This window comes from Populus trichocarpa, chromosome 1, assembly GCF_000002775.5.
Source record: "Populus trichocarpa isolate Nisqually-1 chromosome 1, P.trichocarpa_v4.1, whole genome shotgun sequence".
Taxonomy (NCBI): Eukaryota; Viridiplantae; Streptophyta; class Magnoliopsida; order Malpighiales; family Salicaceae; genus Populus; species Populus trichocarpa.
Window position 1 is genome coordinate 17,875,755 of NC_037285.2, and position 14,810 is coordinate 17,890,564.

Below are 14,810 nucleotides of genomic sequence, written 5' to 3' on the forward strand. Positions count from 1 at the left end.
TATTGAGTGTTCATTGGTTTCACAGATTTGACATACAATTTCTTGAACAGATTTTAATTAACCACTTTTTTTCAATTCTAGTGCCTTGACTTTTCTAGCTAAAGATGCAAATTTAGCTTGGAGGTCATGATCTTCCCTAAGGTTGTACATTCCTCCACTAGATGTATGAGGTTGAGTTTTACTTGGTGCCTCATAAGTGCCTGAAGTGTCCTAATTTTAAGCATTTTTAGCTAGCAAGTTTAGGTACTTCATTGCTTCATTAGGGTCTTTATCTTCAAAAGTTTCATTGCACATCAATTCCACCATTTATCTATCTTTAGGTGTTAACCCTTCATAAAAATGTGAAATCAATCTCCATGTTTCAAAACCATGATGAAGGCAAGTATTAAGCAAGTCTCGATACCTATCCCAACGTTGGTAAAATGTTTCTCCTGGTTTTTGAGTGAAAGTGGTGATTTGTCTTTTGAAAGAGTTCGTTCTATGAGACGGAAAAAACTTCTTTAAAAATTGTTGTTACATTTCATTCCAAGCACAAATGGATTCTGACCTAAGATTTTGTAGCCATGTTTTAGCTTTATTTTTTAATGAAAAAGAAAAAAGCTTTAATCTGATGGTGTTCATGCTACAATTTAAGTCATTATAGGTGTTACAGACCTCCTCAAATTCTCTCAAATGCAAGTATGTATTTTCTAGATCTAAGTCATGGAAAGAAGGTAAAAGTTGAATAATGTTTGGCTTAAAATTAAAATGAGATGCATTAGGGGGAAAACTATGCATGAGGGTACACTTGTTCTTGTGGGATTCATGTGGTTTCTAAGTATTCTAACTCGGTTATTCTCATTATTCTTATTATGAAACGACTGGTTATCTTCTTCGGCCATAGTTTCTAAAAATAATGAGGATACCCTACAAAGTCTACCACTTAATGTACGTGACCAAACTCTCATGCATGTGTAGGAAGAGAATAAAAGGAAGAAAAGAAAAGAAAGAAAAGAAACAAAACAAAACAAAGAAACAAAAGTTAGATAAAATGAAAAGTGAGAAGAGAAAATAAAATAAATTTTATAATTTATACAAGAATTTACCTCCCCGACAACGGCGCCAAAATCTTGACATGACCAAAAAGTTGATGTCTTCTCCCAAGTGTAGGAGTGTCGAAGTAATAAATAACCCGGCAAGACCGGGATCGAACCACAGGGAGGTTAACTGTATAAACTAAAAATAAAGAAATAGATAATAACAGAAAAGAAGTTGAAGAGAGCTTTGAGATGTGATATTGATATAATGATTAAACAAGGATAAAATAATTGTCAAGGTTAGAGGATCCACTAATGGTATTTCAAACAAGTATAGTATAAACTCTTTTTATTACTCAACTGGAAACCACACATAAAGGAGGTTCCAATCGGATTATAAATTGTTAACATGATTACATTTTAAGAATGTCATTTATTGATTCAGTTTACTTGCTTGCTTGATTGGAAATGACTTTTACAAGCATGTAATGTTGCTATGACTCTCAGTTATGAAAGAAAAGGATTTGTAATCTTAAAGAGTATTTCAACGTTTTAAAGACTTAGGATCACTGCTATTATGTCTTTCAATCTTCTTTTCTTTCATATTTAGTTGATTTGCCCCTTTTACTTTCTTTAGTGGGGAATCCTCATTTGTTTTTACTTTGAATTGGTTATTTTTGCTTTTCATTTAGGCATGCCTCCAGGCATCTGAATTTCTTAGGCTTTTTGGATTTTCCATAACAGCTCCTCAGTCTTTGATCTTTAAATTTTGTTTGCCACCCAGTGTAGGGTGTGATCTTAGTTGGGGTTTTACAAAAAAAAAACATATTCAAGCTTAAATGGGGACCATGGGGGATATATTTTAGAATGTGAAAGGATAGCAAAGATGACATTTCATCATTTCAAGCATAAGCGGCTAGAACCGATAAATTTTATCTTCATTCAGTGTAATTGTTTGAAACTTTTATATAAAGACTTATGTTTTTATGAATCAATCTGATGCGAACCCTAGCGGAATTTAATGGAATTCGTGAACCCAAGATTTATCTAATCTAAGTTGAAGTATAAAATTAAGCTTATCACAATGAAAGACTTGCTTTAATGCAACAAGACTATAAATCACCCAATCACAATGTCTACACCTAGAGACAAGCAAAAGAAGTATAAAATCACTAGAAAAAATTGGTCAATTCTTTGAAGAGTTAAAGTTCAATCAAGAACCAAGAGAGGCAATATTTGTATTTTGCAAAATTCATTTTTTTTTCAAATATTCCCCACAAAGAGTACTTATATTAGAAAGCAAAGTAACCCTTGTTTTCCTAATGGGTCACACATAAACCCAATTTAAATAATACCCAAACCAAGCTAAAACTAACCCAAACTAATTAAAATAAATAACATAAACAAGTCTGAAACTTAAACAAGTGCTGCCACATAAAACAAAGATAGATCAATAGCCCAACTAATTAAAATAAGAGAAGGTCGGTTTTTCTTGTAATTTGCTGGCAATATCAAAATGCAACTTCAAATGAATGGTTATCTCTCGTTTTAATAAATTAAATGGTGTGCCATATATAATTAGAAAGGTATGGATGTCTAGTTTCCATCCCAACTAAAATCGCATCAAAAGTCAACCTCTAGCTCTAGATATGATCAAAACAGTAGCGAAATGTTAAACTGTCCGATTTGAGTCTTCTTATCTCAATCCTTGTGTAATGGCCTTAGTTCCACTATCAAGCCCTTCAAGAACATGAATCAGATTAATCAAGGATTGCTCTTCATTATTTATTACCCTTTTGAAGTCCACCTAGCACATGTATCTCGAAGAAGCCTATCACTAGACCAACTGGAACCTCCAATGGATCATTTGGTGTTGCTTGGATCGTATCACAATGACTAGCAAATCAAACTACATACAATTATGCATACAACTAAATATGGCTAAAAAGACATAGGGTGCGAGTTTTTCGTGCATTTTTCATTTTCGTGTTTTGGTTCAAAATTGTTTGGTCACTTTAAAATGGGAATTGCTTGAATGAATCGTTTGCCACCTTATAAAAAAGGTGTCTAAACACTATTTAAAGCAAACATCAAATTATTTCTGAAACCATAAAGCAAATTAAATTTTTCAGGATTAATTTGGTAGAAAGGTTTTTTCAAAATTGATATGGCCAAAATATTTTGAATGGAGCCATGAAGTTAGTCATGAAAATCAATTTTATAAGTCTCAAAAAGTTTCGCTCCTAATGTTTTGCAAGACACATCTTGGGGTTTGATTATGCGCCAAAAACCATTATCATAGAGAAATATTTTTTTATTTCAATGCAAAAATTAGACTATAAAGAGGCGCAATCCATTAAAAGATACGATTGAGTTTTGCAAAATATCTAAAAACAAAACATGATCTTGAAGAGTTTACAAAGCTAAAAATGACAAATCATGTTGACTACAATAATCTGGCTTCTCTTCTTTTGTTCAACACTTGAAGCTTCCACAGTCAACTCATTTATCCCTCTGCATGGCCCATGTAGGTTTTCTAACCCTCAAATGTAATCTGTTCGACCTTAATAAGTTGAAGAAGCTAGTCCTTGAAAGAATGATAATTTTCAATGTTATGCTTTGTTGCTCCATCATGATACTCATATGTTTGATCAGGCTTAAACCACTTCGGGTATGGTGGGCAAAATGGTTTTTATGAAATTAGAGTGATTTGTCCCATAATGACCATTTTCTCAAACAACTCTCTCAAAGGCAAGGGAAAAGGTGGTAGGGCTTCTTGTTTTATTGTGGATGCTCATGCAGCTGCCCTAACATCCTCCTATTGTTCCATTGCTTCCTTAGTTGATTTTGGCTGAACCCCAATTGTTAGACCTTATTGTCTTCCTTTTTTTTTGACAAAAAATCTACCTACTCTTATTGCTTGCTCGATTCTCTCAACCATTACCACTATGTCAGTGAGGAATTGAGCTTGGACACTAATCAGATGGTCAAAATAAGGGTCTTTGACAGTATTAGAGAATAAATTGACCATTTCATTCTCATATAGGGGTGGATCACCTTGAACAACCTTCTCTCTCCACCATTAAGCATATTCATGCACTGATTCATGGCTTTTTTTTCTCTAATTCTAAGAGACTGGATCAGTCTAAAGCCATATCTATGTTGTATTTATACTAGTTGATGAAGGAATCTACATGGTCTTTCCATCTTCAGATCTTGGTGTTATCTAAGTTCATGTACCAGTTTAGTGCTACCTCACTCAGGCTATCCTGAAAGAAGTGCATTAATAATTTTTTATCATGCACAACTTTTACCATCTTATTGCAATAGGACTTGAGGTGAGTGGTAAGGCACTGAGTTCCGATGTACTTTATGAACTCAGGTATACATAAATTCTTTAGGACAATCACATTCGGGATTAAACACATTTCTACAGCTTGTACAGGGTCATCCAAGTCTGCTCCCTCGATAGCCTTCACTCTTGCTTCTAGTGCTGTTATCTTGTCATAATCAATGTGTCCTTAGGAGATTTTGTTTTTTGGGATTTACTAGCAAATGTTTCAGTGGCTGCTAGGGTCGGTGCATGTATTGTGGATTGTACAAAGGTTGAGTTACACAATAGGTCTTGAGCTTGTTCGCCCATACTTTCCTCGGGCTGAGCTAGTGCTTGAGTTTAAGTAAAAATGATAGCTCGATTGGACGGGCTTTCACCGGAGGTATTCCCTGAGCATATTTTCAAGTAAGTTAAGGTAAAAGTTTGTAGTCTAATTAATTTGAAAAGATCTTTTCCAAGTCCTAATCTTGGTTAATCCCATACATATTAGAGAGTACAAAACAAAAAGGTGGGTTTTAGCCCCTTTTAAAAAAGACAAGACATTTTTTATGTGTGGTAATTTCCCGATCATGGTCCTTAAGCAATTCCTCCAACTGTTTACATCATCTCAGATTCTTGCCCGTATTCAGAAAAAGTCATGGTCTTAACTTAGAAAATCTTACGAAGTTCAAGATTATTGATTAGGTCTGCCTTGATGCAAAATGAATGTGATACATACAACCAAAGAACAAGTTCTATTCATTACGTGAGCATATATAGGTTTTCTAACTAGTCTCAAAAGGGTATCAGATCTGCCTAGTGGTTATCTTCATAAAAACAATATAAAGGTGTTGTGAGGAATGGTTAAAGCACGTAGTATCACAATTACCAAGCAGACACTCAGTTATGAATTAGGTGTTTCACGCATCTGAATCCTGACTGATAGTCATAGGGTACATTGCTAATCCCCCACCTAACCTAAAAGTTTGTGCATGCTTGAAAAATTTAGACATGTAATGCATGAGGCAATATTATACAATGAATGAGCAATATGTACAAAAATTAAAGCGTATAAGCAAATGATAAAAAGAAATGCATGTTAAAAATAAACATACAGACCAAATAATTAAAAATAAAATATAACAATCAGATAAAAAAATAAAGCTTAGTCCACGAAAAGTCCCTAGTGGTGTCGTCATTTAAAATCCAAAATTTAAAAGCAAATTCAAACACACACTAAAAATTTAAAATCTATAAAATGGTCATTTCAAAGGTTAAAAACGGGTTGGAGAGACTTAGGAACTATGGAAGCACATTGGAAGACTCTAGGGCTGGAGGAATAGTGGCGGTTATGTTCTTCATAGATTAGAAAGACATTCTTAGTTATTCTTAAGTATTTAAGAATATTTTTAACTATCTTCTAGTGATTCTCACTGGAATAGATTGATATCTATTTGTTATACTCAAAGCATAAGATATATCTAGTTTTGTACATAGCATCACATATATAATGGATCCTATAGCCGAAGCATATGGAATCCTTTCCATCCTATCTCTATCAATTTTTGTTTTAGAACACATATCTTTCGAGAGATGTATTTATTATGAAATAGGTAAGTATCCTCTCTTGGATTCTTTCGTATTAAACCATTTTAGCATCTTGTTTATGTACGTGGGTTGGAATAATCCAAACAACCTTTTAGATCTATCTACATAGATCTTTATTCCCAATCTTGAAGAGAGCATATCTTCATGTGGAAAATATCTTGAAGATGTAATATCTTCAAGTGGTGTAGAAATTTTGATATGGATTCATCAAGTGGTGAAAAAATCTTAAAGAGAGAATATCTTCAAGTGGTGAAAAATCTTGGTATGGATTCATCAAGTGATGTAAAAATCTTGGTGTGGATTCATCAAGCGGCTATTGTACTCTTAAACTTGAATTAGTGAAGAAATACAATATTCAACTACGGTTTAGTACTTGAGGTGTGGATGAAGGCTTGTCGAACCACGTTAAAAACAAGTTTGCAAATTATCTCTTTTATCTCTTTACTTTAAGCACTTTAATTATTTGTATTATTTGTTAATATTAGTGATATACCTAATTCACCCTCTCCTTGGATGTTATAGTTATCTTAATAATTGGACAATAATTTTGACATCCATTTGTCAATTCTTATAATCTTGGTATGAAGCTATAACAATCAAAATCTTGATGGGTTTTAACATAACTATAGATATTGCTTTCATGTAGTTGGCAGGCTCATCAGTTATGAGAAACTCGCCACCATCAGCTTCCATGAGAAGTTGACATCTCAATGACGTATGACGTGTATTACTAGATCTGTAGAGTTCTTGTATTTCATATTGAACATCAAATGTTATAGCCTTAAGTACTGGTTCTATTTGGATGTCGGTTTATGATTCTTTGACTTCATTAAATTCTATTTTTCTTTCACTACTCCTTTCAAAAACAAATTCTTTCTCTAGAATTGTAACATATTTTGAGACAAACACCTTTTGTTTAATGAGAGGGTAGAAATAATATTCAATTGATTCTTTTGGATATCCTACAAAATTGTAGTTATTTAACTTAGCTCCTAACGCTTCACATAAGCGTTATATTCCTAAATCTTTAAATATGATAGGTTTAATCTCTCACCATTCCATATCTCATATGGAGTCTTATCAATATATTTTGATAGAACCCTATTTAAAAGGTAAGCAATAGTTTGCATGATATAGCCCTAGAAAGAAGGTGAAAGGTTTGCATAGCTCATCATGGATTATACAATATCCAATATGATACGATTTCTCCTTTCAAAAACTCTATTAAGTTGTGGTGTTCCAGGAGGTGTCCATTGTGAGAGAATCCTATTATCTTTTAGATAATCTTGAAATACTTGTCTCAAGTATTCACCACCTCGATTAGATCAAAGTATTTTGATACTCTTTCCAATTTGTTTTTCAACTTCATTTCTAAATCCTTTGAACCTTTCAAATGATTCACACTTCGTTTCATTAAATACACATAACCATATCTAAAGTTATCATTAATAAATGAATGAAATAAATATATTCACCTATGACATAAATCGTTATTGGTTCACATATATCTGTATGTATTAGATCTCACAATTATTTAAACCTTTCACTCTTTATAGTAAACAGTGTTTTGAAGACCTAGAAATTTTGGTATGGATTCATCAAGTAGTGAAAAAATCTTGAAGAGAGAATATCTTCAAGTGGTGAAAAATCTTAGTATGAATTCATCAAGTGATGTAAAAATCTTGGTGTGGATTCATCAAGCGACTATTGTACTCGTAAAGAAAGCACCTAGCTATAACTTCACAGCCACCACCCAACCCAAGCGAACTCTTTACCAAAGCAACCAGGGAGACCAGATCTAGCCTAGCAGCATAAGAAAAGGAGCTCGGAGACTAGTACACTCTTTCATGCACGCATTCGTGTACAAACCAGCACGTAGTTCCTCTGATCCGGGATTCAAGCACTAAAAGACAGGGAGTGAGTGATTCTGTAAGCAAGTAAGCAAGCGATAGCACTGGATGACTGTAAGCAAGCTTCTAAAAGAAAGAAGAGGATGAGAATCACGGCGGAGGGCTACTACCACTGGAAGAAGAAAGCCTTTAGTACCTGATAATGGAAAGAGCTTTTTTAAATAGTCATCCAGTATAGAAAAAAAAGACCTAACCACGGCCTTATAGTTAATTAACAAGAAAGCACGCTATCACTTATAGCTCATTCATTCGAGGGAGTACTTCTAGTGAATGAAGCACCAAGAAAGGCAGTTAAGAATGCGAGTACTTTTTTTTTCTGGTATGAAATTTGATAAACAACCGCTTAATGCGGAATGAGAAGTGTGACCGACTCAGGTCATTGGCAGTTGATGGCCCATTGCCTCCCACCCTTAGAGTCCTCTCCATTATCAATTGTAAAAAACATCAGTCTTTTTTTGTGGATGGAGTGCCCGCCACCTACTTGGATTAGTGAAGAAATACAATATTCAACTATGGTTTAGTACTTGAGGTGTAGATGAAGGCTTGCCGAATCATGTTAGAAACGAGTTTGCAAATTCTCTCTCTTATCTCTTTACTTTAAACACTTTAATTATATTGTTGATTATTGTATTTATTTAAAGTAATTTGTATTATTTATTAATATTAGTGATATACCTAATTCACCATTCCCTTGGATGTTATAGTTATCTTAATCATTGAACAACAATTTTGACATTCATTTGTCAATTCTTATAATCTTGGTATGAAGCTATAACAATCAAAGTCCTTATGAGTTTTAACATGACTACCGACGAGAACGTTCCTGAAACACACCAAAGAGTGATTCTTCCAGCTAGTCTAGTAACACCAAGTAACAAACAGAAGCCATGGCATAATATGTTGACTGGCAGCACTCGATTAATGGATCATTATTTTGGCGTGTCTGTCACGAGCAGTACAGTACAGGGGAACGGAAAATGAGAGAACAAAAGTAAAGGACGAAGAGAATTAAGCACCCTTGCTAAATGATCATTCTGTATTCAATAGCATGAAAAATGTTTACATTTGTATTTTAATACTATGCTCGATACCATGCAACTTGAATATTCTTGATGAAGAGCATTCAAGCAATTCCCATGTATGATTATCCATGTAAGTTACATAGAGAAATGGGGGAGGGAGGGTTATGTACAAACACCTCAAGGAACTGTTAGTTGACCTGTGTGTCCCAAAGACTTCCACGACGATTCAAGCCGCAACAGGTGCAATTTCTCTACAAATGCTTCTAGGACCTTGGCCTCTTCTTCTGGAGCAAACGCCATGCAAATGCTAAGCTCTTGCACCGCCTGACCATATTTCCTGCAATTGCAATCAATACCTTCAATCACACCATCATAATGATCTGCGTTACAATTTTTGTTAAGGCGTAAAGTTCACAATTTTATACCTATTATAGTACAACATCATGCCATGGTCTCTCCTCAAAGCCCAATTATGTGGTTGCAGAATCAACGATCTTTCTGAAGCCATGATAGCCAGCCTGTAAAGAATTCTGTAGTTTAGCATGGTATGCATAAAAGAAGTTTATCTACAAGAGCTAACATAGCAATTACAATGCTAGATAGTTTATATTCCAATTTAAAATGCTCGGATGGTAGCTCAGCTCCTAGTTAAACTCCAAAATTACAAGCACAACTTATGCTAATAAGAGAGAGAGAGAGAGAGAGTTCATCTTGTGTGGAAACTTTTTACAGTCTGAACGTAGCTGATAGACATATAAATAGAAAGTCATTGCCATTGCCTGTTCACTTGACATGGACAACATAGCAAAAAAAAAAAAAAGTCAAAAGAGTTGAATGTTGCAGCAAGTTAACCTCGGGAATATAAAGTAATTAATACGATGAAGCATAAATTAACAGTACCAATCACAGTGAAACAAACGTGCAGGTTACAAATTACAATAACAACGAATCTCGGACAGACTATTTTCCAAACTATTATTTGGTATTTGGCATTGCGGTCCAAATGTAATTTTGAAAATTCTTGAATTTGTTTTAGCTTTAAATTACTTTTTTTTTTGTTTTTGGATCGTTTTGATGTGTTGAAATCAAAAATAAATTTTTTTAAAAAAAAATTGATGCATTTGCAAGCAAAAAACACTTTAAAAAAAAATATATCTACCGCACTTCCAAACAAGCAATGTACAAATCAAAACAAGCAGATGCACATCACATCTTTGAAACACACTTAAAAATAGAAGGCAAGAATATGTTAAAGAAAATCATGTTGTGCCAACTAAAAATGGTGCCTACATAGAATATAATAACTATTCTAGAAAGAATTAGCCTGAACCAAAGGTGGAGACACGAAATATAATAACTGTTCTAGAACCAAAGGTTGAGACACTAAGTATCTAATATTGTTTCTTTAGTTCTAAAAATTGGCGAGTAAAATGGGTGAACCGTGAAAGTCATGTTCATGAAATCATGCATTTCTTCATGGTACAAGGGCAGTTGCATGTTATGACTTAGGAGCAAGAGGCTTGAATAATACAAAAAGATAACAAGTTTAAAGACCATGTCATTGCGCTATCTATGTTTCTCATTTTATGAACAGGTTCAAATTTATTAATTAAGGATTAAGAGATTAAAAAGGACAGACTGAAATAAAAAGGCAAATTAGCAAATAAGAAAATGGCTAACAGAGCTCCAGCGAACAGCAAAACAAGAAAGCAGCCACAAAAAACAAAGAGGAACCTAACAACCACGCAAAAGCAGAAAAGACTCCCTTCATCTGCAGCCACAAAGCCAACTGGAAAGACTACCAATAGAAGCAGAAGAAACCCCAAAGAACAGAAAGAAAACCGCCAAGACCAGGACAACAACAAGACTAGTCACCAAGACCCACAACTGACACAAAACAGCACCAGCAGAGATTCAGAAGAAGACAGGATAGAAAACATGAACACAACACAGCAAAGGATGGTGGAAGGAACCATCACTGGAGAAGATAACATGAACCAAACAGGGCAGTCAAGGCCACTTGACAAGCCACCTCAGGAGCAAATACAAGAAAATGGGCAGCAGAAACTCTTGTATGAAACAACACCTGAACTAACAAATCCAAATTCATAGAAGAAGGCCATCCATTCAAACAACCACATGCAAATAGGAAATCCTCAAAAGAAACAGTGTACATGACAATGGCGGACAGAAAATCCCATCTCAAAAACCCTGGCAATGGTCCTAAGGTGTTTATGTTGCAAAACTCGCAAAAATCCTGGCAATGATCTATAGGACAAGAAAGTGATTACACTCTTGGTGCCAAGTAGCTGTAGGGCACAAATTACTTGGGTACGATTCAGAAAGACAGTGCGTTCCTTTTTATTTATTTATTATAATTACTTTATTTTTGTTGCTGCATAACTAATGCATTTATCGAGATTATAAGAATCAATAATTTAAACTGTTGCACTGCTATCATGCCACATGGCTTAACTTATTTACGTTAATCTGAAAATAAACAGCTAGAAGATAAGGACTACATGAAGCGGAGCCCACACAAAAACTGAAGAAAATGAAGACAACACTATAACAGACACTGGCTATATAGGTGCATAAGAAAACTACCTAAGATCATGAGGCCGAAGCAAAGGAATACTTGAATTATGGATCCTGTTAAGTTTTTCATCAGTGTTAGGAGCACGCCTAAGTGGTGAAGTCAGCATCAAACCAGGATTTGATCTCGAAGCACGTTTCCAGTGAAGCCTCTGCCAAAATTTAAGATTTAGTTCATCTTAAGTAGGGATAATGAAGTATATTTAGAGACTGAATAACAGTTATCGATGGACGAATTATAAAAGGAACTAAATGAGTGCATTGATTATCTTGGCAAATGTAAAGGACAAAAAAGTATTTTGGATGAAATTCCAGTAATTAGAACTCACAATCAAATTGGCCAGAGCAATGCCAATAATGTCTCGTTTCGTAGCTATCTCGAGCCCCAAAAGAGAGTTTCCAGTCAAATCTGATGCCTTTGATCTAGGGTCCTCAACACACCTTCCATTGACAATTGCAAACAAGCTGTGTCCTGAAGTTACCTTGAAGAGCTCCTACAGAAAGGACAAGGCAAATTAGAATAGCCTAGATTGCAGTTTGTCTGAAAATAAGGTTTTACAACAGGATATCAACCATATATTGTGAAGAAACGCTTTGGCAATGCATCAGAAAGAATAAAATTTAGCAAGAACCATGAGTTGCCAAGCTATATTTTAAAGATGCACAAGAAAATTTACGCACCTCCGGGTTCCCCATTTGGGGCCATATCAAAAAATCTTCCCCAACTCGAGATCCCACAATGGTCAGACCAAGTCTTCTACAAACTTCAATGTAAATTATACTAAGCAAAATTGCTGTCAAGAAAGCAAATATATAATCAGATGGCCATGAATACCCACAGAATGAAAGAAGATGGCAATAAAGCATTTATCACAGATAAGAAAGTTATTCAAGAGCCCCAATGTACGAAGTGAACAAGAACAAATGCAATAAAACAACTAGCTACAAATGTATTAAATAAAAAGGATGAAGTTTTACCACTGCCACATCTGGTGCTTAATACTGTGTGCAAGTATGAATACTTGGAATCTACAACAACAGGTGATCTTTTGAAGCCTCTCAACTCAAAAAGAACTAAATTCACTGCATCCAAAAGTTCAACCAAATGGCAACCTATGTCTCTTGAAACTAGCTCTGCTTCGACATCCTTGGTAATGTTGTCCAACTCACTGACCCATTGACTCGTAGTCTTTCCAGCTAAAGGCATCTGCTCCACACAATCCCACTCCTGGGAATTCAATGCAGCTGAAACATCTCTCCTCTCGTTCAGGAGTGAGCAAGCATCCATCTCTTGATTGAGAGAGATAAATGCCTCATCTTCTGCTGCAATGTATAGCAAAGCCTAGACCAGCCAGCAGAAAACACACTGGAATTCAGAATCTCCCAAACTTGGGCAATTTAATTTCAAGAAATAGAAGAATTTCATGATATGTAAAAGATATATAAATAATGGATCAACTTGCACTCGATCTGCAACAAGTAGCTTGGTTAAGGTGTGCCGGAAATAACATACACACAAGAGAAAAGATCAGAAAAGAAAAGGGAGTAAATCGGCAGATATCAAATTGTAATAAGGAAAATAATGGAGAAGGCAAGATCATTTATAGAAAATCATATGTACCTTAGCAAGAGAAATGTCTTTGTCCTTGGATTGGAAGGAGATTTCCTGGGTAAACTTGTCCCTCGCAGACTTGACAACCTGGGGGCAATTGTTTCAAGATCAAGAAATAGACAAATAAGTAGCAAGATTAGAAAGAGTAAAGAAAGAACACTAACCCAACCAAAAACATAAACACGACATGTAGAAGAAGAAGTATGATGATGATGATGAGAAAGGCAAGATAGGGTGTTAAAAATGGTATACAAATCAACCTCCTGATAATTTTTGAGACGACGGGAAGAAGAGTCCATGTTCATCTGATTGATTGAAAGAGGGGAAGCTGAAGCTGAAACAATAGAAGTCCCATTTCTTCTCCTCCACCGCCGATGTTGATCATGATCATACCTGATATGATATGATCATCGTGTAAAGAATAAAGGGACATTTGGGGTTTTGCATACCACAAAAATCCTTCTTCCTCACCTCTAGTTTATTACTAATTCAAATAAATAGATACATGCATACATGGCTTATAGCCAACAAATATAACCATAAATCAAGCAGCAGAGAAGAAGCTTAGAGAAGAAGCTTAAGTAACAAATCAAGAAGAATGATGGATGTTATTTATTACCTGATGGGCAAAACATGAGAAGAAGCTGCTGCTGCTGCTGCTGGCATGGTTGTTGCTGTTGATGAAGTAACGGCAGTGATGAATGAATCACACAGCATTTTCTTGCTTGCTTCCAATACTATTGGATTGAGGAGAGAAATTGGTTCAAAGAAAAAAAAGGTAAAAAGGAGAGAAACCCAAGAAAATATACAGAAGAAGGAGAAGTAATGTGTATTAATATTATATCAAAGCATTTTGTGTAGCAGTGATTGTTATGGCACAGAAGAAAGAGGAAGGATAGAAGGATGATGATGATGCCATGGTGGGGGTGTTGGGCTCAGTAATTATTATCATTTCACTTCCAAAAGACAACAACATGTGGGAATTAGTAGTAGAAGATGAGTAGTTGTTAATGCACAAATCCATGCTACTTAGCTAAAGATATTGTCTAATTGGTGGTGGCGGCGGCGGTGGCGGCGTGGTCTATCTAAAAAAGAAAAGGAAGAAGCAAAGGAAGTAGAGGGCAGTGAGTCTGAGCCTGTGGCTCCCTCCCTAATATGGTAATCCTGGGTGGGTGATGATGATGACGATGATGATATACTCCTTCCTACTGTGCTACTTTGTTATCTGAAATGTTTTATATGTAAGGTAGGGAAGGATTGTCCAAATTATCTATCATGTATTTGGATTTGGAATCAGAATAATCCACTCCATCATTCTCTTCCCTTACTAAACAATTCTTCAAATTTCCAAACTTTTCTCCGGTTATCAACCAAAATAGAAATGAAACTTCCATGGGATCGGAGATTTTGTGTTATAAATCATTGTTACTTAATTCTATTTTCATTTTTCAGATATGTGTTTTTTTTTAATGCCTGATTGTTTGTAAGGAAGTAGAATTTTTTTAGAAAATAGTTTTTTTGGAAAATAAATTCTAGAAAAATAAATTATTTTTTTATGTTTGATAGTATCATGAAAAATAAGTTGGAAAACACTTTTCAGTATTTGGTTATGTTATGAAAAATGAGCTGGAAAATAGCTTATTAATATTTTTTTTCAAGTTTATTAAAATAATAAGGAACAAATCTTACAAATTAAAAAGTTGAATGAAATGGAATTGAAAAAAATTTAATTTC

General features: G+C 34.8%; 1 protein-coding gene across 2 annotated transcripts; it reads right to left on the reverse strand.

The window, feature by feature from the left end:
* Positions 1 to 8,855: 8,855 nt before the first annotated feature.
* LOC7475121 (uncharacterized) lies at positions 8,856 to 14,440 on the reverse strand. Of its 2 annotated transcripts, XM_002299721.4 has the most exons (9): positions 13,696 to 14,440; positions 13,337 to 13,469; positions 13,086 to 13,163; positions 12,443 to 12,806; positions 12,146 to 12,258; positions 11,794 to 11,958; positions 11,477 to 11,616; positions 9,295 to 9,387; positions 8,856 to 9,206 (listed from the first exon to the last, which is right to left on the reverse strand). In XM_002299721.4, the coding sequence occupies exons 1-9, from the start codon at positions 13,791 to 13,793 to the stop codon at positions 9,047 to 9,049; spliced, it is 1,344 nt and encodes a 447-aa protein (XP_002299757.2). In that variant the 5' UTR covers positions 13,794 to 14,440; the 3' UTR covers positions 8,856 to 9,046. The 2 variants fall into 2 exon arrangements, with proteins under 2 accessions (XP_002299757.2, XP_024448135.1); XM_024592367.2 differs by lacking the exon at positions 13,337 to 13,469 and having other exon boundaries at positions 13,696 to 14,433.
* Between the last annotated feature and the right edge of the window lie 370 nt (positions 14,441 to 14,810).

What these genes read in the sequence shown, in the direction of transcription:
- LOC7475121 (XM_002299721.4), bottom strand. Translation starts at nt 13,793, where the DNA reads ATGCTGTGTGATTCATTCATCACTGCCGTTACTTCATCAACAGCAACA. An exon ending in AAGACATTTCTCTTGCTAAG is followed by an intron (nt 12,807 to 13,085) that starts GTACATATGATT and finishes TGGCTGGTCTAG; the next exon opens with GCTTTGCTATACATTGCAGC. An exon ending in ATGATGTTGTACTATAATAG is followed by an intron (nt 9,207 to 9,294) that starts GTATAAAATTGT and finishes TTGCAATTGCAG; the next exon opens with GAAATATGGTCAGGCGGTGC.